Source organism: Corvus kubaryi, unplaced genomic scaffold, assembly GCF_017639235.1.
Source record: "Corvus kubaryi isolate FWS band 111438036 unplaced genomic scaffold, C.kubaryi_AGA036_p1.0 71, whole genome shotgun sequence".
NCBI lineage: Eukaryota > Metazoa > Chordata > Aves > Passeriformes > Corvidae > Corvus > Corvus kubaryi.
This window is the reverse complement of record NW_024582059.1, coordinates 7,269,854-7,297,594: the sequence shown is the minus strand read 5'-3', so window position 1 is coordinate 7,297,594 and position 27,741 is coordinate 7,269,854. Positions and strand designations below refer to the sequence as shown.

The following is a 27,741-nucleotide window of genomic DNA, read 5'->3' as shown; positions in this document are numbered from 1 at the left end:
AAGCATGTTGTGAAAGTTTAAGTAAGTGTGACAGGCTGGCTCATGTTTAAGTATTAGCCATGCAAGGCAAATCTCAGAGCAATACTTATAATCAGAGAGTATTCAGAAGTTTCAGAGGATCTGCGAGAAGTGCTCCTGGCCACCCATCAAAAAACCAAACCAACCAACCAAACAAAACCCCACATTGTCTCAAATTAAATGGAGAAGTCCAGATGAATGTTTGTGGGACCTTTTGAAAATATATTTAATCCATCTGGTTTTGTTATCATTTGTAAAGGGAAATGGCTTAGCTCCTGACAGTCCTTGGTCATAAAAGGCCCTGCTGAGAGCCGTACCTATTTTGCCATATGCAGAGCAGTGGGACCTGTGAGTCCACGTACCAGCCTGATGATAGATGTGTAAATGTAAAGTGGTAGATGCCATGGTTTCATACAAGCTTGATTAGTCAGGTCCTCCCATTCCCTTCTTTTGGGAAGGACTGTCCTCAGGGTGGAGACAGCACCTGCAGGGTGGCCTTGGTAGTAAGCCTGAATCTTTAGACAGCTTGTGCTTTAGGTAGCATCTAACGTATAAATGTTACTACAATGGTCACCCATGAACAGTAAGTTTATTAAAATACTTTTTTTTCAGAGAACTGCCACCTGTTTCATTCCTTGCTATAGTGAATGCCTGTGTGTAGTGAAATTGCTCCCACAAGACTAATTTACAGGAGTGTTTTTTCTATATTTTAGATCAGGGAAAAACAAGAGGCTATTATATGATTTTCTCTATAGAGGTTTATAATACCAGTGTGATGAAAATCAAACAGTGCAGAAGTGGACAAACTGTATACATTCATATTTTACTGAAGGGATCCAGGGACGGGAAGAAGGAAGCGTAAAAAGCCCAAGAATGTCAAACATCTGTGTAGCTTACATTCATTCCATTGAATTGAACAGCATGCATTCTCCCCAGATGTTCTTGCCAACGTTTATGTTATCGCTTCCATATTTTATTTTTTACATTTTTTGTTGTTTTTTCCATTTCTAGATTCGTTAGAAGTGGTTTCTTACCGAATCTGCTCTGGTGATCCACATGGAAAGTTCTCCATCGACCCCCAGTTTGGCATTATCCGCACCAAGAAACAGCTTGACCACGAGGCTCAGTCTGTGGTGGTGCTCACTGTTCAGTCACAGCTGGGTAACTCCCCCGTCTACAGCAGCACTCAAGTCAACATATCTGTGACAGACATTAATGACAACCCTCCAGTATTTCTTATCAAATCTGATAAGGTAACCATCTCACATACCCAGCCTCCTGGCACTGCTGTCTACATTGCTCATGCAGAAGACAAAGACAGTGGCCTAAATGGGGCAATCAAATACAGTATTGCAAACAAGCAGTCAAATGCTTTTAGCATTGATCCAAGTCTCGGAGTGGTAAACCTTACCAGGACAGTGTTTGGGGAAAAGCAGCAGGAATATACTCTACACATAGCAGCCGAGGACTGTGGAAGTCCTCCTCTGACTTCTTTGCTGGTCTTGACAGTGTTTGTTGAAGAGCAGACGATGGGCCCTACTTTGGTTTTTCAAAGCTTGGTGTATCAAGTAGAAATCAGTGAAGCTACCTCTCCAGGTGCCCAGATCCTTCAGGTTCAAGCCCACTCGCTTGATCCACACAGCGTTACCTCCAGTCTGACATATTCCTTAGAGCCTAGCACTGATTCTGTTGCATTTGGAATCAGCTCTGATACTGGCTGGATTTATCTTCGGAAACATTTGAACTACGAATGTGCACAGATGCTAAGTTTTAGAGCCTTGGTCAGTGCCTCTGAGGATGAAAACCTTAGGCAAAATGCAAGCGCATCTATAATAGTCAATGTCCTGGATGAAAATGATCATTCTCCCATGTTTATGCGTGAGAGCTACTTCTTTGAAGTTGAGGAAAATCCAATTCCCAGTGGTGTGGTTGGCACTATTACAGCTGTTGACAAAGACTCCGGAAGAAATGGACAGCTTTCCTATTTCCTCTTGTCTGATGGAAAGTATTTCAAGATGAATTCCAACACAGGTAGCATTGTATGATTTGTAATCTGCCTAATATTGCTTTTGGAAAGCAGCCTTCCCTAAGGGTATGGAAGTAAAGTATAAAGCTTTCAGGAACTGCTGTGAATCTTTTGGGTTGATATATGAATATTTTAAGTCAGAGCTTCACAATTTGGGGAATGAAATAAACCCAATACATTTTCATGAAGAATGAACTAGTGCTTAGGAATTTATTTTTTCATGACTTTGTTCAGGTCACTTGGTCATAAGTTTTGGTGTTTGACTGCAACAAATTAAAAGGAGAAGTTTTAAGTTATAGCTTCAATAGTTCATGTGAGGAATTCCTTTGCCTGTGATCAAGTAGAGTTGAAAAGTACAGATCAGCCATAACTATAAAGGTACTTACGAAGTTAGATAAAGTGATTTAAAATACTTGTGAACGCTTCTGTAGCTGACATCAAAACTGAGTTCATGTTGTACATGGCATCCCAGAAGTCAAATTGGCTGAGAGAAATTTTTCACAGCACAGGGTGTACTCTGCAGTGAATCCCAAATGCCTTGAGTAATCGGGGTTATGGCTACAGAGTATAACACCACAGGCCAGAGCATGGAGAGCCTGAAGGAAGGGAATCCTTCAAGGGACACAGGCACTGTAAATAATCCAGTTTAGCAAAATAATACATAGCAAACAAAGATCTGCTGTTTAAAATTCCTATTTCCAGATGTCCAGTCCCCATGGGGAGTGGACAGGCTTTCCCAGAATTTCTCTGTATGAATCTCAAAATAAAAGCAGGTTCCTTTGGAGTACACTTATGGAAGTTTACAGGCAAACAGAATACTAGGAGTTAACCAAGAAGATCTTAAAAAAACATGTGGTTATCTGTGTGATGGGCTTTGGTCAACCGCAAATCTCCGGCTACATTGGGTGTTGCTAAGCAGATAGGGAGAAGATCGGTCAGATTTATTTGCTGCGTTTACTAGAATATATGGGAGACATAAGGGTTTCTGATTAATGTGCATAATTAATAAAAGCCACTTGTCAGCAGTTAAACCCCTGTGCTCGTGTATTATGTGTCCTGAAGGGTGGTAAGGGCCAGATGGATTTCTTTGGAAGGTCAGCACTTTGGTTCATACTGTTTTATCTTTGCTCTGGGGCACCCAGTGTACAGTAAAAGATGTAATACGGTACTAAAGTACATGTGCAAAACTGTGATTGACAGAATGTTTCTACGGAATGGGGCTTGTAAAGCTGATATTTTAATGTCAGTGGTCAGGTGTTAGAGGGCACGTATCATTATTTCACATTAAATTAAAAGCATAATTGCACGCAGTAAAATGAGTGCTAGCACACAGTAAACGCCTAACTCCGTTTCTCCCCCCCTTTTCCTTGGCCGTCAGGTGAAATCATAAACTGGGCGGCGCTGGACCGCGAGGAGCGGGCGCACCACGAGCTGCGGGTGCTGGCGACGGACGCGGGCTGGCCCCGGCGCAGCGCCACGGCCGCCGTGCGCGTCTCCGTGCGCGACCGCAACGACCACGCGCCGCGCTTCCCGCAGGGGGCGCTGCGCCGCCAGGTGCGCGGGAAGGGGGGAGCGGGCTCCGCGCAGCGCGCAGCGCCGCCCCGCGGCCGCGGCGGGAACTGCAGCTCCCACCGATCCTACCGGAGCGCGGCGCTCCCGCCGCCCCGTGCGCTGCCAGCGGGAAAGGATAACGCGCGCATGGCTGTGCTTGTGCACGCAGTGGGATGGAGCTCTTTCGGTCTCCGACCTGCGAGTCTGCCATCCTAAAGATGTGTGAGGTAGCGCTCTATGCAGACCGCGACAGAGGGTTGCTAGAACTCGGTTATTTAACCATCTCCTGAAATGCTCGTTGCACTCACTGTAAATATTACTGAAATGGAAAGCAGAGCAGCAGCTAAACTCTTGTGTTATGGCGAGGGATTTCTTTTAAGACTGACTTTATCCATATATCCATGCAATTGTGTAATGGCAAATAATTTGTAAACTGCTTGGTGACAGGTTTTGGAAGGGCAGCCATCAGGGACGCTTATTACTACTGTCTTTGCAAAAGACTTTGATTCTGGAAACAACGGCATCATATTATATTCAATAGAACCAGGTAAGAATTTAAAGTGTTATTAATATGAAAGTAGACATTAAAATAACTGGAATTTCAGAAAAGCCATATATCATACAAGGCTTTGTGTTTATTTTGTGTCTGGTAGAATAGAAGTGCTTTTGTAAATAGGAATCAGAACCATCATGTGTCTTATGAAGTATCTAAGGAGGTGCAAGCAGCTGCCTTTCTTCCCTTCACTCTCTGCCTCATCTTTCAAGGGATTTAGTTGCTTCTGTGGCTGGCCAGAAAGTGTTCAAACAGCACTCAGAAAAGATTAGGACTATGGTCTTGTTCTGCGCAGTTTAGTATTTCAGTCAGTTGTTTAACATCCTAAAGGAAAAATGATTTCCCTCTTCCCATAACCAATTGAAAATTTTCCTGCTAAAATAACAGTTTGTGACAGTCTGAGACAGGGATTAGAGGGATCAGCAGATAATCTGGGCAAACAATGAGGTCTGTGGTTTTTAGTTCAGGTTTCACCCTTTGTTTATCACTGTGTTAACCTGACATAGCCTAGCCACTTAAAAACACTTCTCTTTAGTTTTCTCCGTAATTCCCGCATGTAGTAGTTCACTTCTGGGGTAAGCTGTAGGATCCAGTTTTGTTTGCAGTGAAATTAATAACCAAGCAGTCCTAAATCAGAACATGAGTGGGACACGGGCATTAATACTGGTAAGAGACATAGATGTGATGTCTGGTTTTGCTGCATAGCACTTGCTACACGTTCATAAAAGTGAGAACTCGATCTGTAACCAGGAAGGGAAACAGGTCTGTTCCTCCTGCTTTCCTTCACTATTGGTTCAAAACAGTAAGAGCTACCAGGAACAGAACTATTTCTTTTTTGTTTGGTTTCTGTTCCATTCTACCAGTTTAATGTAATCAGTATTTTTTAAGCCTGGGATTTGTAATCTATGGTATTTGCATGTAGAGCTTACTGTTTCCTCAGAGCAAGAAAACATTATTCCCTTTATTTGGATATAAATGATTGCATATTCCAGAGGGAATTGGGCAGTGTCTTAGACTTCTGCATTACGAGTAAGAATATTTTGCACAGGAAAGATCCCCCTTGTGAAAAAGGGAATGAGTAGTTCGCAACCCTTTGTCTGAAGGGTGATGGCCAGGCAATACAGGAAGTGTTTTTCAGGGGTCTCTGCCTGTTCAGATATCTTACTATATCCCCTTCTTTCAAACAGCACATTGGATTTTCTTACTGGCTTCCCTGTAGAGCCCCAGAGGGGAGTAAGTAAGAGTTCAAATTATAAAAATTACTAGAAACACAAAATATGACTGGTCTTGCAAAAGCTCTCTCTGGAAAGAACAAAAGGATAAAAACAGCAGCAAACACTCCCCCCCTCCACCCTTCAAACGCAAAAACCACTAAAAAATCCCTCCCAGCCTTGGAACTAGATATTTTCCTGATAAACAAATCCAGAAACAGCTGAGCTTCTCTGATACTAATTTTTGTTGTTGTTAGTTGGCTCATAGCCTTTAACATCTGGTCTTCTGTTTCATGGTGAAGTTCTTGCCTGGTTTATATTTAAAATAGTATTTTCTAGTTCTAGGACATTGTTCAGTGCTTAAATATGAAGAAGAAATATGATCTGATTTACAGCCATGTTTGTTAAACAGAGAGACAGCAGGTTAATTGGAGAACTGCATGCAGAGCAGTGCTCTGTTCTGCAGTCATGGGACTGCCACAAGATGAAGAGCTGCAAGTGTCAGTGTCAGCTCTTAAGCTTGTAAATGTTGCTGGGTAATTTTTAATGTTCTTGAGATCTTAAGGAAATGTCAAGATATCAGGAATATATTAAGCTATGCAGGAATGTTATTGACAAATGCTAACAAATTACATAAGGAAAAATCTGTAAAAGAACTGTGAGGTTTACACACCAAATGAATTTTTTAGGCTACAGGGAAGTGTTTCCATCAAAATGCCCCTCCCTCTTCCTAGAAAATCAAAGCAAATCATCCTTTAAAAATGTATGTGGATGGAAGTGGGTGGTCACAGGACCCTACCTCCACTTGTGTGTTATCACTGAAAGAGTAACCTGATCCACAGGGAGGTGAATCCCAGCTGTGTGTACTATTTATTCCTTAGTGATGCTGGCAGACAGAAAGTGATTTGCCTGGTCTTCTTTATGACTGTCAGTAGGATGTAGTATAGCATTTACAACAGAAATTAGTGTGTATTTATAGTGCATCTGGAACTACTGCTTTGTGTGTTAAGACTAGCATTGACAGAGGCTGTTACAGTTATATTTGGAGCAATTATGTGAATGTAACATTAGCACTTGACCTCACAAGTGCCAAGAGAAGCCTAGTTACACTGCTAATGCACATGAATTGGCAAGTGCTGTACATGTGTCTTGTTCTCCAGAATGAGCAGCAAGCAGCGTGCAAGGAACGTTCCTAGACTTGCAGAGGGCTACATTTCTGCAGAAGCCCCCATCGTGTTCAGGTTCTTCGGGAGCCATGGCATTGCCTTCCTCTTTTCTGTTAAGGGAAACAACTTTTCCATCATCTCAAAGGAGGAGGACATGGTCAGGGCACTAAGTATTTTAACACCTAGGAAAGAAACAGTTCTTCAGGAAATTAGGTAAAAATACACAGCTAGCTATCACTGCGTGCTGAGGTCACTACTCTCTGAGAAATCGCTAATGTTCCTTTGTGTCTGCTTTCTGTGCCATTTTGCCTAAATGCCAGTCTCTGTAAGGCCTGAATGTTCAGCCAAAGTTCACAGTAACACATTGCTTGGTGTTTCTCAGGCCACCGGGTCTTTTGGTTCTAAACTACAGTTTCTCTGATCATCTTTGAGAGCACAGAGCTGGGAGAGTGTCTGAGTTTTGGAGAACCTCATGTAAATGAAAGTCTGGCCAAGGCAGTCCAGTCCTTGTCCAGTCACTGGACAAGGCAGAGGTGAAAAATTTAATTGTAAAAGCATAAGTATTTATTGGCAGGTTACTTTTGCAAGCACAAGAAGAGACTGGAGCCATTAGAGTCTAGTTATTGAGAGATTCAATTTTTTTCTGTTCCACGCTTTATCTGCTCTTTCCAGCTTCCTTATTCCTTATCCATTTCTACTATACTTTCTTCCTTTTCTCCTCAGATACAAAAGGACATATTTAGGGTGTATGACATAAGCAGCAGCTGCCTAATTCAGGTGACTTATGGAGATGATAGCTAAGGAAATGTTTCTGGAAATGCAGCAAGCATGAGCTTTTAGAGCAATGACTGGCATGCTCTATAGCGTATAGAGCTGCATAAACTTTTTTCTCAGTGTAAAAGTCATTTCTGATTTCCAATCAAATGGCTACACTTGGAATCTATTTAAAAAATAGATTGATAAAAATACTAGAAAAATAGACATGGGGCATTTCAGTTTTGAATGTCTTTATAAAGACAGATAAAAAATGATAATGCGAAACACAAAATGAAAGTCCCAAGGGGTTTTGCTCTATACAGTGTCTCTTTCCAATATTTTCAGACTTTTTTGTTACTTTTATTGCCACCAAAATATGCACAAAACTATTTCATGTAATATTTGGATTTTAGTGTAACTGTAAGTGTAGGTTTTAGCAAAATACTGAAAATATATGCATGCATTTCACATTATGTGTTCTGTTTCTCATATCTCCTGTGACTTTTGCTTAGCTGGGATTTTGGTTCATGAAACATTATATGGAACAAAATAGCAGATTTGTGAATGTAGACATATTGTTGGGACCTACACCAGGAAAGTAAACCAAAAGCTATTACGAAAATAGTAATATAGCAGCAGCAATGTTTCAAAATTACCATGAAAAATGCAAAATTCAAGACTGTCTCATTCAATATAATTGTCTCTATATATGGGTTCCTTTTGTTGGCAAACCTTCTTTTTGTTGTTAATGTTCCAGACAGCAAGACTGAACCCAGGAGGGACTTGTGGGGAATTAGAAAGCTATAGTCACTCAAAAAATAGCAGAACAATATTGAAAAAAACTTCTATTTGTTGGTTGTGAAAACCCAATTTTCTATCTAGTCTGCTAAGTGCTTTTTTTCTTCAAATGTTACAGGTGCAACTATTTTGCAGTTGCAGATGATGTGATTGGATACAAAAGTGAACATCTACATGTGCAGTCAACTAATTTGAATGTGCACATTTGGAGAACATAAACAGCTTCATGCTCACTTAGGTGCCTATAGAAATATAGTTCTTTATGGGTGTTTTGTGTACTACATCTGCACTGAATTTATTTTTACCATAGTTGCTTACTATAATAGCAGCTGTTGTGCTGCATGACTTTATTTAACCCACTAGTGCACCTTATTAAAAATTCACATAACAGAAAGCTGTTTGCATAGTATTCTAGCAGAGAAATACTTATAACAACTGTGATTTTCTCAGTTTCTGGTGATGTATACAAAGTAATAGCTACTTTCCCATTTTACTAAAATTTTTGAGTAATTTTTATGCCATTTCTTGAAAATGGGGGAGGTATGTGTCAGTCTCTTTTCCCAGGAGAGGTTTAGATTGGATATTAGGGAAAATTTCTTCACTTAGTGGTTTGTAAAGCATTGGAGCAGGCTGCCCAGGGAGGTGGTGGAGTCACCATCCCCTGCGGTATTTAAAAGACATGTAGACATGGTACTTAGGGACATGGTTCAGTGAACTTGGCAGTGTTGGGTTAAGGGTTCCACTTGATGATCATAATGATCTTTTTCAACTCAAATGATTCTATAATTCTTAGTGACAAAGAGCTGTTTACTCATCTGTGGTTTGCAACTCTCCAATAAATGTTATTTGATGTAGCTGCAAGTAATAACTTTAATTAAAAGTCACTCGTTATTGGAGTGCCACCAGTCCTTGAGGAAAGATATAACCATAATTTCCAATATTCACATGTTGCTATGCAGCAGCTTACTGTAAGATTTTAGGTACCCCCAGCTGGCTGTGGGTACAGAGCACAAGCAGGGCAGGTGGCATCACTGCAGTCACGGTGTATCATAGGGGTCAGCAGTGCTCTTTGCTGGCCCCCATAATCTGTGAGTCACAAGAGCCACCTGGCTAGCTGGCAGGAGATACTTGACCCTTCATGCCAGTTTGGAGACTTAGTTCTTTCTCTGGCCCTGTCTGCCAAGGTCAGAAATAGAAGGAGCAGCCCTGGAGTATCTGTTGCCCTCCTGATGCACACACCATTGGTGTGAGTAATGTTGGTACAAAACTGGGCAGCTGCTTTAGTGCTCTCTGGTGTTTCTCTCTGTACTTCTCTGAATCCACATTAAGTGATTTATAATCACTGTGTACTCAGTGAAAGAAGAGGTGAACCAAACAAGCTAGAGAGATCCAAGTGAGTGCAGCAGGCTCCTTTCCTCTGGGTCCTGCTCATTTTCACTGTTCATTACCATGTTTAGTTCTATGGAAGCAAGCTGTTACTGATTTGCAATAACATGTATCCATTTTTACCCCACAGAAGAGGATATAGGGTACTTCCAGATTGATGCTGTCAGTGGAGAGTTAAGAACAACCCGGCCTCTGTCACATGCTGAGAGATCAGACTACAGAATGAGGGTCACAGCCAAGGACCAGGGGATGCCTTCGCTTCAAGGACATGCTACAGTTTACATCCAGGTACTTATTTACATTGTAGAGATAGAACAATTATGTTAGATGCTTAGGTTTTTTGAAAAAAAAATTTTGGAAGAATGTAGGGAAATAAACTGAAGGAAGGAAGAAGTTAAAAATTGTAAGCACCTTGTGGTAATTTGTTTTGGACATTTTTCTGTTGAGGGAGGAAATGAGAGCAGACTCATTTTGATTTGTTAAGAATGCACAACAGAGTTCTGGATCATCTTGTAAATAGATGATGTTTGTGCTTTAGTAGGAGATCATTGGGAACACTGGAAAATAGGAGGAAAATATCCAGGTGGGCAGGAAGAAAAGCAAATATCAAGAGGGACTGAAAGTGGGGAAGAGAGTAGACTTTTTTTTTCTCCACTAAGTTGCTGTCTTTTCTAAAGTCTGTCTCTATAACCTCGTAGAATGATATGTCATTTCTTGGTGCCGGTTTACACCGGGCTACTCTGCATGGCAGTGAAATGCAGTGTGTGCTCACTGCACAGGCAGCCACCTGCTGTTCATCAAGCCACAGTGGGGCTGCTTTGTCCAGGCCTCCTGTGCACTCCTCTATCAGAGGCTGAATGTCACTGAGGCTGCCGTTTTCAAGTCACCCTAAAGATGGTTAATTTTGGATAGCTTGTAATAACGTGCTTCAATCCAGACGAGGCAAATGCCATTCCCACAGTTAAAGAGGGTTAAAGGACTCATCTCCCTGAGCAACGGGAGAAACAGCAGGTGGTGAACTGACCATGACCCCCACTCCCTGTCTTCCTGTGCCACTGGGGGGGGAGGAGGTAGAGCTGGGAAGGACAGAGGGGTGGGGGGAAGGTGTGTTTTTAAGGCCTTATTTTACTTCTCCTCATCCTGCTCTGATTTTTTTAGCAATAAGTTCATTTGATATCTCTAATTCTAGTCTGTTTTGGTTGTGATGGTATTTGCTGAGTGATCTCTCCTGGTCCTTATCTCAACTCATGAACCTTCATTGTATTTTCTCTCCCCTGTTCAGCGGTGGAGGGGAGTGAGAGAGCAGCTTTGCTCGGCGCCTGACATCCAGCCAGGGTCAACCCACTACACATTGCAATATTCATAATAACAGTGGGAAAATATTGCAGTCTTTGTGTTTTGGTTACAGGTGATCCCACTTCCCAATAGGAGATCTGGCTTCTCACAAGACTTCAAGCACTTTGTTGTACCTGAAAATTTTAAGCCTGCACAAGTGTTGGACTCTCTGAAGGTGCCTGATAACCATCTAGCACCTAACAGGAAACTGCATTTCAGTATTGCTAAAGATGACGATAATGTTCATTTTGAAATTGACAGCTTGACAGGAGACCTTTACCTTTCCAAGGAGCTTGACTATGAAACGGATTCGCACTTTCTTTTGCAAGTTATTATAAAGGATTACAATAATCCCCCACAAAATAGCACTGTCTTCCTAAGTATTGATGTAGAAGATAAGAATGATCATTCTCCATATTTTCAAGATGACTTTGTAGTGATTGGCGTAGAAGAAAATGTACCTGTTGGGACTCTGGTTTACACATTCAATGCAAAAGATGGAGATGGCGGTTTTCTGAACAGCAAAATAGAGTATTCCTTAGAAATGAGTAACATGAGTAAAAACCCATTTCTTATTCACCCTTTGTATGGCTCCTTGACCACAGCTTCTCCACTAGACAGGGAGATTACTCGTTCTGTGATCTTGACAGTGTTTGCAGAAGACCAGGCAATAAATCTGACTGAGCGGAGGCTGGATTCCCTGGCTGTGAAAATTGTTATTTTAGATATCAATGACAACAGTCCCAGTTTTATGTCTTCGCCCCTTTCCTATGTCATGGAGGATGTGGAGGTAGGCTTCCTTGTACACCACATAGTTGCAAAGGATCCTGATGAGGGAAGAAATGGACAAGTTACGTATCACATTCTTTCAGGCAATGAAAACAAAGCATTTGTACTGGATAAAATCACAGGTACTGTAACTTCTCTTCTCTGGGGTTTCTTGTGTTGTGCTTCTCACAGTAACACTTGGGAGTGCATACCATCCAATACTGAAATACCACATTAGTGTGGCACTCTCCCCGGGTGACTGATTGTGTCCTCAGGGGTGATTGCCTTGGGCAGAGCACCACACAAGTGGGGCAGTACTGCACATGGTGGTCAAGCTTTGTGAGACTCAGCCCAAAAATTTTGGCATGACACTTTTACTGTGTTGTGTAGGAGCATCTTCCAATAGCGCATTAAGCAAGGTGGGAAGAAAATGCGTGCAGTGAAATACCTCATTCTGATTTTGGCATGATGCATACTTAAAGCATGTGCACACATGTATGTCATGTTATGTACACATGAGGAAAGGCAAAGTCAAGGTTGAGGAGTCTGCATTACACTGCGGGGGGAACGTGTTCTGTGGAGGCTCAAACTGCTGATGAATTTCATTCTTCAGCCCTCTGAAATTCTCTGGTTTCTAACTATTATACTGTATTCACACAAATGCAAATATCACCCTAGTAGTTGTAATATCTTCTGGTTCTTATTCTGATTTTTGAATCCATTAGGTGATGCAGCTGACAGTGATTTGTACAGCTCCTAACTGCATAACTTAAGTGCAAAAGAAGACAAATATTTAAGTTAAATAAAGTTAAAATGTTAAGCCCAAAGTTAAATAAAAAGAAATCACTGAACTTCACTTGAATTTTCCATGAATCCCAATTTCCCTGGATGCCAAAGGCAGTATTTCTGGGCCAGGGAATCGCAGGACTGCAAAGTCCAGAAGCCTTGGATCAGTGGCACAGTGATGCTACACTGAAGCTGTGAGTGCTGGAGTAACTAGGATCCTAACCTGGACCAGAATACATTTTAAGACCCTTTTTCTTTAAATTAGGACTCTTAACTACAGCCCACCTTCTAGACCATGAGGTTCAGGAGCGCTACAGTTTGACAGTCATGGCTCTTGATGACGGCAGCCCAGCTCTCTCTGCCACACAAGTTCTAACCATCATTGTTCTTGATGTGAATGATGAGACCCCAGTATTTCTGAAGCAACTTTACAAGACTGCAGTTCATGAAAACCAAGATCCAGGGGAGTTTGTCATAAAAGTGGAGGCTGTGGACCGAGATGCAGGTAATTTGTGTCCTTTTGCTAGTAATTTACTTCTGGACCATAATAGACCAATCCGATCTTGCTGCCTTGCGTGTACAGCTCTTGTGCTTTTCCCAAGGTAATGTCTGACTTCTGAGTTTCAAAATATGGGTTTTGATTTACACTCTCAATCTTCAATCGGGGCTTGGAGGTATTCTGACTTGCACTCTTGGGTAGCTTCAGCTCTGACGGGTATATTAAATGTAAAATGTGTGCTTGTGTGACACAGCATATTGTAGCGTTCATGGGAAGAAAGCCAACGTGTTCCGGTTATAAATCAGCTAACAGTATTCAACTCAATATCTGAACACTTTCTTGCTCTCAGAGTGTTTTGGATAAAGTAGTTAACTAGTCAAGAGTCCTGGTTTTGTAACAGAACTGGCAAATATGTACTCATCTTTTCTGACCAGAGAGGGGCACTGTCATCCAAGATTTTCCAGCTGGTTGCACTGTGAAGGGATTGTGAAAGCTGCTCCTCATTTTAAATAGGACTTTACATGCTAAAGAATGCTAATGCATTGCTTTTCAAAAATACACAGAATGCATGAATAGGATGTGGGTATGGTTCATCTCCTCAGTGAATCACATGTGAGGACTAAACCTGAGTCTGCTAAGCAACAGAAACTTCCCTCCAGTTCTTCAACTACCTGCTCTTTTGAACTGTCTAAAATGTATAGCATACGATGTTACAGGTAGTCCATGTGCTGGAGCAGTTATATAGGGTCTGTGTGATAAATAATAAAACCTGGAAAGAGAGGTAAATATTACAATACTGCTGTGTTTGGCCCAAAGGTAGTCTCAACTCTGTGAATGACTTCCTTTTTAATGTGGGTTCACTTTCTGTACTTCCTTTAAAATTGTGTAAGACTGTGCTATCCTAAAAGTAGATAATGGAGCTTGTTAGCAAAATAATCTTTTGTATTTGGTAAGATTTGTAATTTTAATGTAGAGCACATACTGATTACAAAAGGCTGTTGTGAGCTCAGTAGAGGTGTTATACAGAAAAGGCATTTCCCCAAAAGTATGTAAAGTATTTAGAAATTAGGAATGGGTAGGTATCCCTGTCTGTTACGATCTTCAGAACAGCTGAGCTGCACTGCAGTCTGCCTCTGTATCCCACTCTTCCAAGTATTTTCTTTCTTTTGTGGATCACAATACTTTAAAAAGGTGATATTTGAAGAAAGGTTTGCAAGATAGAGGAGAAAACAGTGAGAATTTGCTTGAATTCTTCTCCCTTCTTTTCCATCCCTTGTAATTTTTCACATCTTGTGGGAAATACAGCAGAAAGGAAATTTCCAGAGCAGTTAGTGGGAGGGAGTTGGGGTGGCTTGGCAGGGTGGAGAAGAAGGGCATTCCAAGTGTACTGGGTGGCACAGTGTGCGCCTGCCTGTTCAGACACTTTGGGCTGGAGCACTGTTGTGGCTGATGGCTCCTTCCTGCCATTTTTTTAAAGTGCATTTTCCAGTAACCACAGTCCTTCTGTTGGGTCTTTTTCTTGCATTTGCATGATTTGGCCCCATGTCATGGATGTGTAACTGTATTGTTTCAAATTAACATTGAAGTGATGTTCATTATGTAAGAAAGATTTGATTTATATAGGAGTCATATAAATACAATTCTACTCACTTTTCTTACATTTTTGGAACACAATTTTTAAATAAGATGACTCCTGTCATGGTGTTCTTCTTTTTTTTTTTTTTTTTTTTTTTTTTTTTTTTTTTTTACATCATATATTTATTTTTACACACTCTTTAAATTGCAGTTCACATCCCAGTAATATTTGCATACTCTCAGAGGAGGGCTTTCTCCAATCACATTTTTTTGTTCACTTCATATGTTCCCTGAGTGACCACTGGGAGGAACCAGTCATTATCAACCTTTTATTTTCCTTTCTGCTTCATTCTCTGTGACTGGAAGGGGGTCTTTTTGCAGGGAAGTCACAAGTAACATTTCTGACTTTGGAATGGTTTTCTTTCATATGAATATCCTTGAAACGTCTTGTTCAGCTACCTCCCTCCTGCACATTATGAGACCTGCACCTTCTGCATCTCTATGTTGCCTGACTTTGGGAGCCTTTTGGTAGCCCTCCATGCCCTCACCCCCCCACTCAGCTGACATCTGACAGCTCAACATCAGTAAATGCAAGTGTAAAAACTGTTAATGTTGGAAAATATGCATGTTGGAAAAATACACATGGGAAAGCAAAGATACCAGCAGCATATTTAAGATAGGTCAGGGTTTTTTCTTGAGGTAGGTCTTTGCAGAACTGGACTAGCATTTGACAAGGTCTGCTTTTAAGCTGATGTGCACCTCTGTGGTTCAATAGTCATGTCTGGAGCCTTAGGAGAAAAATCTTAAAAGGTTAATAGGAACCATTGACTTAGAGTTATGAGACAGGGCTTACTGCCATTCATTAGACATTATTGTAAAGTCCTATGAAGATGGGACTTGAGTCTGGATTTGGGGCAGGGGGGACATTTTTTATTTCAGTTTGTAATTTCAGCCCCTAAAATGTGACCAGTACTACTGAATAATTAACCAGCAGGCTGGATTGAGTGCAAATGTGCTAGCTAGCTGCTGTGCTGTGATGTGTAAATGTGTAGTCATCACGCTCCTCTCCTGGGCAGGGTGTGCAGATTTTTCCTAATGCTTCTTTACACTCCTAGCAGCTGAATATGGGAAAGGAGGCAGTCAATGCTTGGTAAATAAATGTAATTAAGCTCTCATGTATCTGTGTCCTTTAAGAGTTAAAAGTTTTAACTTCAGCATTGTGTGAATAGCTAACTTGGATGGCATCCTTGGTTATTCAGCACTGGCTGTGTGTAATGTCCATTGTGGAATCTGCCAGAGAAGGAACTGGGTTGAAGCAGTTCAGTTGCAGGAGGCGAGGAGCTAATAGTTAGTATCAGACCTGCAGCTTCATGTCTCTTTTTTTCCATCTGGAGCATTTTGGTGATTAAGGGTAGATAAATGCAGGCAGAACTGTGAATGTCTTTTAAAATTTAGTTGAATGGTACCTAATATGGGCAGATCAGATAAATATATGTTAGTAACCTGAGACTTTGAAGACATTCACCTTGATTGTCCTCACTGATGTGGTTTTTCTTCCTTCCTCTGTAAAGCTGAAAGGATTTCTGTAACTCATTTTTCCTCCTGCTGAGTATTGTATGAATATGTCCCTCCCTTGACTTAGTTAGGTGCAAATACTTTTACAGTAGTAATTATCTTAATCAAATTTCAGTAGCACTATCAACCACTTAACAAAGCTATTCAAAGGCAAATGAAGTCAAGGATGTTAAAAACTGTTGGCTCTGTTTCTGCTCTCACATGGGTGTTTCTCCATCAGCTCCAGTGCAGATTGTCCTGTGCTTGACTGCAGCAGATGAGAACAGGCAGGCAGTGTTTGACATTGAAAAGAAGTTTTTGTATGACTAGAAGTGTCACGTAATTTTTCAGGTGTGCCAACTGTCCCTACCCTATTAAAGGACTAATTTCTTGGTGGGAAAAACACCGAATGGTTGAATGAAACTTATGAAAATTTTCAAAAAAATAAAGGGGCAAAATAGGCCAACCCTGCAGGTATAATGTAGGATGAAACTCATTGAAGGTAATAATAGAACTGTGATGGAGATGACATTATACTTTCCTTGGGAGGATGTTGAAACTAGGAGAAATATGAAAGAAATTATCTTATAACCATAATAGGTGAGAAAGTTGAGTCTCATTGCCTGTTCAGCTAAGGTGGGCAACTTTGAAAGAAAGGCTTCTAAAAACCTGTGTGGTTTTAGCCTATTTCCTAGAGAAAGATGGGAAGGCTAATATCCCTGTACTACATACAAATGGTAGGTCTGATCAAGAGCTGTATGGAATTGTAATTCAGAAAAACTTGGAGGGAGAGGAAAGAGACAAATAAGTAGACCTGAATGTGAGGAGACTTGCTGTGTTTTACTAAGACTTCCATTCTGTTTTAAAGGACTGAATTCCGTGCTTCAGTATGAAATCTTACCAGGAGCTGGTTATGAGAAATTCAAGATGAACTCGAACAGTGGAGAACTCATAACAGCTGCACCACTGGACAGGGAAACCCAGGAGGTTTTCAGTATTAAAGGTAGCAGTGTGAAATATCTATGAATGCCTCTAGAGCGGGAAGTGAGAATGAGTGTGGTGTTACTATCAGAGTTGCTTTTTTCATGCCTTCTGAATTAGATGCAAGTGGTAAGATTTTCCAGTACAGAAGGGCATATGCTTTTTGCATAGCATGAATAAATCTCCTACTCTGATATTATTAAGGAACATCCGTTGTTGCACCCACAACCATTGAATGAAATTTGCTTTCTTTTTATTGATCTTAGTTTTGGTTCGGGACAGTGGAACCCCGTCGCTGTCAAGCACAGTGACAGTAATCTGCACAGTGCTGGATGAAAATGATCACTCTCCCACATTTCTTCTTCCTCCCTCTGAGATCTTCATTCCAGAGAACCAAGAGCCTTCTGTTGTTTACATTATCCGGGCTATAGATATGGATGCTGGCTATAACGGAGCTCTAAGATACAAAATAATTGGTAAGTTACATTCCATCATTTTTGTTGGTATAAATCAGGGGGTAAATAAACAGCAGCATCCAAGTTTTAGACTAGTCTTGACTTTACCAGGCCTCCTGAGCTCCCATCTTGTCCACATGCTTCTTTTATGTGGAAAAGAAAAGAGATCTTTCACCCTTTTGTCAGCACTAATAAGCACTTCCCAGGCATACTTTCATTCTGCTTTCTGGATTTGAAATAGTACAGAAGAGAAAAACAAAAAAATATTAAATGCTGGAAGGAGCCATTAATCATGAAGGCATAATTTTGTCCTTTTTGTTGTAGTTGTAGAAGTCTGAATGTAAATATGCCCTCGAAAATAAGTGCTAGAATTAATTGAATTGTATTTATTTAATGCCATTTATTAAATTTTATTTCATGAGAGCTTCTTTCACCCAGCAATTAGTAATGTCATACTTAGCTTCTGTCTTGTCAAACTCTCCCTGTATCCACTATGCCAATGTACACTCCACAGCTGTTCAAAGTCTCCTGTAATGTCTTTGGAAAAATACAAGTTTGCTGGGCTTAGTTTGGTTTGTGGCTCTCAGCAATAGCTCAAACATAGGCAGAGAGCTACTGTGGTAAAAGCCAACACATTTTTCTTTGAAGTAACAGTTACGAATTTCTTTGTTTTCTTGGTTTTAATGTCATTGTCTTCTATGACATATAATTTAATTACCTTTGGTCTTTATACATGCTATAAAGTATGTATGCCATTCACTGTTACTGAAAATGATGACTTTTCAGTTGACTGCTTCATATTTATTCCCACTGCCCCCAAATCAAGACCTTGCACAACTCTTGAATTCCAAGAGAGAGGTTCTTAGAACAGGGAGCGAGCAATTACAATTGTCAGCAATGCTTTATGGATTTTTGGAATTTGTAACTAAGGTTGGGAAGAGGTCACTTCATGCAGCAGCATAGCTGCATGAGCTTTTATAAGATGGGCTGGTTTGGGAAAAAAGATATGCATGTGGCCAAATAGCCAGTCTGTAAATTGATATGACATTCTGCATTTGCTTTCATTGCCACCCACCGATTTAAATGAAATACAGGTTTTAATTTGTGTGAGAAATAAAATATGTGAAAGGCACATGAGCACACCAGCTGTATGACCAATTGGACCTTGTTATTGCAAGTAGCACAGAACATTCACAAGGGCTTCTTTTTTTAAGAGTACTTGTTTGTGATCATTTCATTTCTTATGTGTTTGAAAGGTGGAAATGTTGGAGAATACTTCACGCTAAATAACACATCAGGCAAATTGCTGGTCACTCGTAGCTTAGACAGAGAAGACATCAGCAATTTCACTCTTGTAATTGAGTGCCATGACCTAGGCAGTCCCTCGAGAAGCTCCACTGCACAGATCTATCTAACAGTCTTGGATGAAAATGACCACAGCCCGTTGTTTGCAAAGACCCAGTACCAAATCTCTGTGACAGAAGACCTGGAGGAAGGCTCAGCCATCCTGGACCTCTCTGCTTCTGACGAAGACGATGGCCTGAATGGTGAAGTTATGTACTCCCTCATTGACGACACCTACGGAGCATTTGCTATCGACAGTGTCACAGGATCCATCGTTTCTACAAAGGCACTGGACCGGGAAACCAAGTCCCAGTACACATTTAGGGCTGTAGCAAGTGACTGTAGCACCCATTTTCCAAGGAGCACCACTGTCAGTGTTGTGGTGCACATTGATGATGTCAACGACAACGATCCTGTTTTTTTGCAGAGTCCTATCAAGGCCTTTGTGCCTGCTGAAACTGCTGTGAATGAGACAGTAGCCACTGTGAGAGCAGAGGATGTGGATCTGGGATCCAATGGAGCTATTGTTTTTAATTTGATGATGGCAGAACCTGTATTTCAGATTGATGTGAAGACAGGTGACATCATTCTCCGGGAGCCCTTGGCTTCCAAGGACTTCAGTACCCAGGTGCTAGTGACAGCTTCAGATCAAGGCATCTCACCTCGAACAGCCACAGCTGTGGTCATTATCTTTACAGAAGAACAAGAGGAGGCCATCTCATTCAGCCACAGCCTGTATGAAGCAAGTGTGCCTGAGAACAGTGCAGCAGGTGGGCATGAAATCCCTCTTCTTGGAGTTGCCAATCTCGCCTCATTTTGGAATGGTAATTGTAATGAACAGTATAGGGAAACCTTTCTGTTCTGTGCAGCAGCAGGGAAAAGTTAATGTGGATGTAGCCAATACCCATTTGCCCATTTCCAGTGCACCAGCATGAAAAAAGATGCAATGGAGGAGGCATTGTCTGATCATCAGTGGGTTCATTCATTTAGCCAAATGGCTTTAATGATGGGTGGACTTGTTGTTTCACTGTGCAGTGCACACAAGCTCAGATGAGGTGAGTGTTGGGAACCAGGTGCAAATTGGCATTTCTTGTTTTCACAGTTCCCTTCACAAACTGTAGCAGCTTTCAGGAATACCTTAGTGAAGTTTTGGACTCTTCAGAAGAAGGAGAAAGGGGGGTAGAATAGGGTAGAGAAGTTCAGAGGCTGTTGGTACATTGCCACTCGGACAGGCTTCTACAGAGTCTCTCTAGGTAGAGCCTGCACTGTGGAATGCTACCTACAGACAAACCAGCTCCAGGCACATACAGATTTATTTGGATTTGTTCTGGATATTGACGAAAATTACTGCTCTACTTTTTATCATTCAAAGAACATTAGTAGTTATCCCTCCAGCCAGTTAGATGTGGTATATTCTCCTGTATCAGGGATTGGTTTTGTCCTAATGACGGGCAGAAAGGAGTGCCTTTCACATGTTTCTGTCCACAAATCTCACCATACAGTCAGCCAGATTATTTAAAGATCTGAACTGCACTATATTCTCAATTCAAACAGCTCATGAGGTTCACCTTGAACAAGTAGTTTATCCTCTTTATAATTCCAATTTCTCTCAGTAAAACAAAAGGAGCATTCTTTATATCCTAAGGGTTTTGTGAGACTAGTGAATTCATAGATCTTGAGTAACAGCCTGTATATTGGATTATGAATCAGTTAAATAAGAAATGTGTTAGTAATTTTGGAAAACCAATCAATATTCTTGGATGATTGCAAACAGAAGAGAGAATGAAGGGTGAAGATGGCTGTTGCAGTAATTACTGCTGTGGTTATTCAGCCATTCCTTCCTCTGTGCTTGTTTGGGACTACAAGCCAAATTTTCAAATTGTTACATTTAACGAAAGAAAATAAAGATCAGAGCTTTATGGCAATAGGTAAACTTCTCTGATCCAAGATTTTTTTTAAGTGTAGATATGTTCCTGGGTCAGGCTATAAAAGCCAGCCAGAAATTACAGAAATGCCCCGAGGAACCATGGTATCAGAATGCCATTGTGTTCTCCTATTCAATCTATGGAAATATAATTAAGATTCAATTTAAGTTGTTTTGATTAAAGGAAATTTAGCAAAGCTTCAGGATAAACAGGAGGGTTTGATCACAAAATGTTAGTTTGTGTTTAATAATACTTCTATTTGCTAAGAAGATCAAATTCTTTTCAGAATATAAGAGATTTTACTAAATACTAATGCTGTTTATCTCTGCTTATACTATTTTCCTTTTTTCATAAGCACACATAAATATCAAATATTTTACATTTCAGTGGGGAAGAAAAGCATGATTGTAATTAAAACTCTCATAGAAGTTAGCTTTCAGGATAGATGTGATCCTGGGACCCCTACAAATGTGAATGGTTCCAGTGTATTCAGCCCAGGGAAGATTTACATTACATACTGATTATTTGTAGAACTGGTATTAATAAATGTGGCTTTTCTTCATAATTTTCTTTCTGCCTCAACTGATGGAGGAGAAAAATGCTACGTTTATTTTAAAAAGAATAAAAAATGTGAATAATATAAACTACAAAAACCAAAGCCGAGGGTCCTTAGTTTTAATTTAGTCTAAACCCATCAAATGGATAAGTGCCTCGGGAACTGGTCCTTGTGGTCACATTTTCTTTAAGTGTTTGACCTCCAAGTTTAATAACCTTCAGAAAACCCCATTTTTCTATTCTTTTTTGTTTAATATTGAATATTTAGTGTCTTTAAATATTATAAACTGTATTACAACAGGCAGTAGAAGCTAGTCAATAAATAATCAAGTGACTGTGCCCTTCAGAGGGTAAGACACCTTTATTATTCACCAAACTTCCAGCTGAATGGTTGTTTGCATAGCAGTTCCATGGAGACAGATTCATCAGCGTAACTTCTTGACTCCTCTGTGGTTTTTTCCTATTAGATATCATATATGTAACCCCTTAGTCTTTAAGTCACAGAATCAGAGAATGGGTCAGATTGGAAGTGACCACAATGGGTCATCTGGTCCCACCTCCCTGCTCAAGCAGAGTCATCCCGGAGCACATGGCACAGGATTGTGTCCAGGCAGTTCTTGAACCATTATCTCCATGTTCAGCTTTTCTTTTCGTGGCAATTAAGAGGTCTGAAGAAATAATGGAAGGGATGAACACAGGTTAGATGGCAAAGGATGGGGAAAAGAGACTATTATAATGAGTACTGAAGAGAGAAGAAAAACAACGATACAGTGATACAGTAGCTCAGTGTGGTGCTGGTGTTAGGACATCTGTATAAAAAAACCCATATATAAAACATGTATGTCCTAACACAGAATTCAGCAAATGTTTTGGAGCTGATTTGTCCAGGTAGCAAATGCTGTTCACACTGCCATGTTTTGGTTTTGAGTCTGCAGGCATAATGTTGGGATCTAGGCTGCATAAAACAGTTTGAGATACTTCCAAATGCAATTGGACAGTCTGTGATTAAACTGAAAACACCCCTAAATTTACACATATTACATCACTCTTCATGTCTTTCAATATTTTTAACTAATTCAGAGGTCAATTGCCTAGCATTTCAAGGCAATCTGACTGCTTTCTGCTCGGAACCTGATCTCCCTGCTGCCTTGCTCTATTGACAGTGCTGATCTCAGCCTCAATGTGCTTTGCAGGCAGAAAGCTCCCTTTCCCTGATTTTTCCCTCTGTTAATAGCTACACAATGTGACCTCTGCTTGAGGCAATGTCTGAATCACAAATGATTGAAATGGCGAGTTCCAGCAGATGGATATTTTCTGTTGCTCTTTATCTGTGTAGGGCCGGTTATGTCACAACAGACCTCAGAGTTTGGTCATATTTTTTTGAAAATGAACTGTAAAATTCACTGTTTGGAGGAATAGTTTTCCATGAAAGGTATCAGAACACAAGAGATTTGATCTCTGCCAAAAAGAAGTTGTAAACAATTCTATCTGTGTAAAAAATGTGGAGTTTAAAGGATTGGAATATGAGGACCCAGAACAACAGTTTATTAATCAGCCTCTAAAAAATAAGGATTCAAGTAGAACTGCTGCTGCTTCCTTTATTTCTGGTAGTTTTTCTTCTTAAAGACACAAGCAAATAAACAAAAAGACTGCAGACAGCGTTAAAGATAAATAGGGATATTCTTCAGACCTTGCTTTTTTTATCTTTAACTCTCCTCTGAGGATGCTGTGGATGGTTGCCCTTGCAGTTTTCTGTAGCAAATCAAAGTTGCTTGACAAAGAAAATTCAACATACAGCCCCTTATTTTCGTTCCTAAAAAACCCCAGGTCAGCATTCATGTATCTGTCTTTACATATTAGACAGATGGATGTTGATTCCAGAGCTTTTCTTGTAAATATCTTACGAGTATATTGACAAGGACAGAAAATTGCATGTCAAAATTGGCGCCTTTTGTTTTTGACAGATTTTGAGAGCAAATAGTAAACCCTTAACAGAAAAATTCTGGTTTTTAAAAAGTAATATGTAACTGCTAAAATAAAAAAGGTATCAGATCATGGTAATAGCAGTGTTTCCTCTCATTTTTTATACTAAAATATTTTCCTCTGACATCCAGGGCACTGAGTATGAGCAGTATGACCTTTGTGATACAATAAAACAGCTAGTTGTCACTAATGATGTTTGTAAGAGCTCAGGTTGCCTCATTCCACCACAGCTGCATGGAATCAATTACAATTTAATTAAATAATTAAAACTATTAAAATCAATTGCCATGTATGCTAGATAATTTCCTAAGTCACTTGAAAAGAACAATTATTTGGATGTTTTGATAATGGCTTTTAAACTTGCTACACCTTTGTTGAATGTGATGATTCTGAGCAGGATAATTTATTGAGTTCCATATTTTTCCTCTTATTGTATTCCAAACAGGATTTTTATTTCATATTGCTTGCATTCTATATTAAATTATTGGTCTTTTCATGGAATCTGGATTCTATATGAATTGACACATAGCTATGCACACAGTTTCATCTTTTCATTCTCTTTGTCAAAAGGTGGCTAATTAAAATTCTGAAGGATATTTCATTTAAGGTATTGCTCAAAACCCCAAATTGACTCCTGATAAACTGAGAAAAAAGCAACTGTTTCTGTTCATTCATGGGTAGCATGATGCACCAAAAAAAAAGAAATTAGATATGACTTCAGGTAAGAGAGAGATCCATTGATTCATGTCAGTTTGCAATTAGGAAAAGTTAAATGTCATAATTTTATTTAGGCAGGTAAAGTTGTAATCAGATGTGTAGTTTACTGAGCAAAGAGGGATAGACAGTGCTTTGCCTATGAATTTGTAATACAAGAAAAATAATGGAAAATTATTTTTATTGTCTACTAAACTAATGATTAAGCACCTAACCTAGAACATAGTTGTGCATCTGCTATTAATACCAGTGCTATAAAATTAGAACAAAACCTTCTAGGGTGGACACGATGAAAATGTCTTATTGCTTCTATAGGTACATCACTTCTAACAGTAGAAGCTTATGAACACAAACTTACAGGAGAAGACATAAAATACAGCATCTTCAGTGGCCAGGAAATGTTCTCCATACACCCTATTACAGGTACATTTTTATAATTTTTTTTCAAGTGTCTGGGTGTACTTTAGAGCATTAGCAAGTTCCTATCACAAGAACAAGGGGCTAGATATCTTAAGAGTACTCCCTAGTAATAATTCTGTTACATTGAACAGGTCATTAGTAAATCTAGGCAGTGTTGTAAACTTGATGGAAAAAGAAATTGGACACCAGCATACCTGTTTAAAACATTCAGTCCTGAGTTACTATTGGTCACCAGGTATTGGAAGTTAATAAACTACTGCTTTGTGATCCAAGCTGAGATGCCATCTTGTTTCTCATTGTAAAGTTTCCCAAAAACTCAGTAAACAAAATCCTTCAAAACACTTCTAATGTAGGAGCATTAGACTCGTGTTGATTTTAATGCTCTTTGTTTCAGGCAAAGCTCGACGCGTTTTTAAATGAAATCTGGTTTTTTTTTGTGATTGTATTTCTGTTCTGCAGCAGGTCTGCTTTCACCTGCTCTTCAGTCAGGAATTCCGGGTGCCAGGAGTGTGGCATGTTCCCCATGTTCTCCTCTAAGGCACGTAAGAGAGCACAGCTACTCTGGTTGCCTCTCAGTTCCTAAACGTCTGCAGTAAGTTTGTCATCTGAATAGCTGTAGTCTCTATTTCTGGGATGGCATACAGACAGTGTAAGCAGTTTTCCTCAGAAACAGCATAAATAGTTTGTACCCTCAACAAATAGCTTTCTCCCTGAGTTTCTGAAGGCTTTAACCTCTGATTATCCTGATGTCTCCAGGCATAAAAAGGCACACCACTGTAAAGCTATCATGGTTGATGCTGATGGACAATTAGAATAATTTTTTTAGATGAGGGGCACTTGAAGTTGCATACTTTTGATTTTCAAGTCCTTCTTATTTCACTGAAATAAAACAAGAGAGATTAGTCTTAAAAAACACCTTAGACCCAGACAAGTTTTTGCTGAGGAAGTGAATCTTCCCCAATATCACTTTCCAAACAAAAAAAAAAAAAGAAAAATCAAGTGGTATTTTCAGGTTTTTTATCAAGCTAGGCTGAAAAATGGTTTCATGATGCTTTGAAGAGTCTCATAATCACTCTCTTCACAAACAGGACTGGAATTTCTATAGCAGTGAATATGTCACAAGTCTTCTTTCAAGACATTTGATCCATTGTGGTTTCTTCTGTTTCCTTTCCTCTGCAGCCTTTCTTCTTTCTTAGAAAACATTAATTGAAGTTCAGCCTTTAAGGACTTTTAAAAGCAGCTCTTACATTAGCATAACTTTGATACCACTAATTCTCTACCCATTGCTTCTACAGCAGAAGTATTTTGAGCTGTACCAATATCCTGCCTGTAATACATGTTCTGAACAGCCAAAGATCTGCTCTCCTCGTCTTTTCAAGCAGTGATGTTAATTAACCACACTTTGTAGACTTTCTACCACTTTAATTTTTTATTATACTGTAGAATCATGGAAAGTAGAGTAGGAGGTGACTCAAAGACATGAACTAGTCTGTGCTCTGATGCAGAAGGGGGATCAGTTGTGCTGAAATCTGACAGAAATTTGTACTGTTCTTAAAAACCACCAGGGACAGTGATTCTGCAAACCCTCTCAAAAGTCTGCAAAAGTTTTGGCAGTTGGAAAGTTTTTTATTCCTATTTATCTGAATGTTTGCTGAAATGTTTTAAACTTATTACTTCTTAATCTAGTAAGAGTAGGCATAAGACAAAGGCAGCGCCGGCCGTCTCTCCCCACTGCCAGATCATTATTTACATATTTGAAGACTGTTACTGCTTGGTGGTGTACCTCAAACTTGATTATTTGTTTCACTCTACACTACAGTCTTTCAGTTTGCTCTCTGTCATCTGGAAGTGTATTCCTTCAGCCACTGTCTGCTTTCTTTTCTCTGTAAACAGAATGCGATAATTTTTAAGTGTTGTGGTGAAAATAAAACACCTTTGAAATCTTTATGTTCAAGACACAGGCCCATAGACAATAGTTAATGTTTGCTTATCCTAGAAAATAATAAAAAGCACTAGTTTGGAGTGCCACAGTTGATGCGTTCTTATGCTATCCCAAGTTTGGGGTAACAGTATTCATGACGTCATTACTGAAAAGTCCATGCAAAACTGAATTTGAATTCTAATGAAAATTAATATACAAATTAGTATGTATTATGCTTAGATGTAATGGAGGATTATGAGTATGTTCCTAGAACATTGAAACAATGACTACGGATTTCCAAGGACATTTCGCTTTTCATGTGGAGATGTCCAGTTGTGCTTGTTGTCTCAATAAGTCTCATTATTTATTTATTTTTGGTAGAATAAAAGCTCAGGGGAAGGGGGCTCACTGCATCAGAAGGAGTCAGTGTTTCACCTCTCAGTCAGATACAGAAATTGATACAGCTGTTGCCTGATGTGGATTTTGATGGAGGGGAAGATACAGCCCCTCTCAGATGAGGGACGAGAGTCTCTTCTGACATGGCTGTCTCACTGTTGTGCCAAGGAGGACACCTCATGCAGACACTTTGTCTCTATCCCTCTGCTAGTAAATTGGCTTTGTTTTAGGAAATTGTCAGCATGGTGGTTGCTGAAAATTTACCTATCCAAGATTTGTTCAGTAACTAGCATGTTCAGGTGATGGTAAGTAATAAAAGGACACAATGGAGAGCTTGCTGGAATTCTGTCATGTGTTCAATGGAAGTGACCATATATGTTAGGAGTTTCATAACTCCATTTGTACACATTTTTTCCTGAATGAGTGTGTCACATCTTGAGATTTTTTTTTTTTCCTTGTAATAAACCAGGTACAATCACAGTAAAAGAGCCAAAGTACCTTGATTATGAAGTTAAGTGTAAAATACATCTTACAGTTGTGGCTGAAAATAGCTTCAATTCAGCGTTCTGTGGGGTGACAGTTTTGATTCAAGATATGAATGACAATGTACCTAAATTTGAGCAAAGCTATTACAAAGCATCGGTATGGGAAGGCCAGAGTCCTAAAACAGACATCATACAGGTAAGTGGAAGTATATCTTCCCAAGCACAGCACTGTAGTTAAGAAGAAGTTTGGCTGATCTGTTCATCACTATAATCTGGTTAGGTCTGTTCTGGACCTCTCTCTCTTAAAAACTGACAGTGGGGTTCTCGGTGTTGCTACTACTTTGCTTGGATATCTAAAATATTAAATGATTTTTTTTTTTCTAGGCCACATTTCAGATCGGGTCATTCATTCAGGTCTGTTAAGTTGAAAGAGAATTCTGTATCTTCTTGATAATTGTGCGCCTAGAATTTAAATTCTCTTTTTTAAAAAACATTCCATTTTTACCTTCAAGCAATTGAAAAATACCATTCAAGTCTGTGGTTCTGGTTACAATATAGGCTGGGTCTTGTTTTAATGCCT

At 39.8% G+C, this 27,741-nt stretch overlaps 1 protein-coding gene and 1 long non-coding RNA gene across 9 annotated transcripts in view; one reads left to right on the top strand and one right to left on the bottom strand.

Annotated features, from left to right (window-relative positions):
- LOC121674823 overlaps positions 1-27,741 on the bottom strand; it is a 210,883-nt gene that overhangs the window by 5,524 nt on the left and 177,618 nt on the right. For 4 of the 6 annotated variants that reach the window (XR_006019858.1, XR_006019857.1, XR_006019860.1 and 1 more), the window contains one exon: positions 1,053-1,218. This is a non-coding gene — a long non-coding RNA (uncharacterized LOC121674823). Of the gene's footprint in view, positions 1-1,052; positions 1,219-21,577; positions 21,911-27,741 lie in introns of those variants that run through there. The other 2 variants (XR_006019864.1, XR_006019863.1) reach the window with 2 other exon arrangements.
- DCHS2 (dachsous cadherin-related 2) overlaps positions 1-27,741 on the top strand; it is a 62,564-nt gene that overhangs the window by 21,704 nt on the left and 13,119 nt on the right. For 2 of the 3 annotated variants that reach the window (XM_042049496.1, XM_042049495.1), the window contains exons 4-14: positions 1,030-2,049; positions 3,423-3,598; positions 4,043-4,142; positions 9,596-9,753; positions 10,874-11,711; positions 12,620-12,859; positions 16,851-16,985; positions 17,230-17,439; positions 18,675-19,532; positions 24,255-24,362; positions 27,146-27,357. In XM_042049496.1, coding sequence (XP_041905430.1) covers positions 1,030-2,049; positions 3,423-3,598; positions 4,043-4,142; positions 9,596-9,753; positions 10,874-11,711; positions 12,620-12,859; positions 16,851-16,985; positions 17,230-17,439; positions 18,675-19,532; positions 24,255-24,362; positions 27,146-27,357 — 4,055 coding nt within the window. The remainder of the gene's footprint in view (positions 1-1,029; positions 2,050-3,422; positions 3,599-4,042; positions 4,143-9,595; positions 9,754-10,873; positions 11,712-12,619; positions 12,860-16,850; positions 16,986-17,229; positions 17,440-18,674; positions 19,533-24,254; positions 24,363-27,145; positions 27,358-27,741) is intronic. The other variant, XM_042049497.1, reaches the window with a different exon arrangement.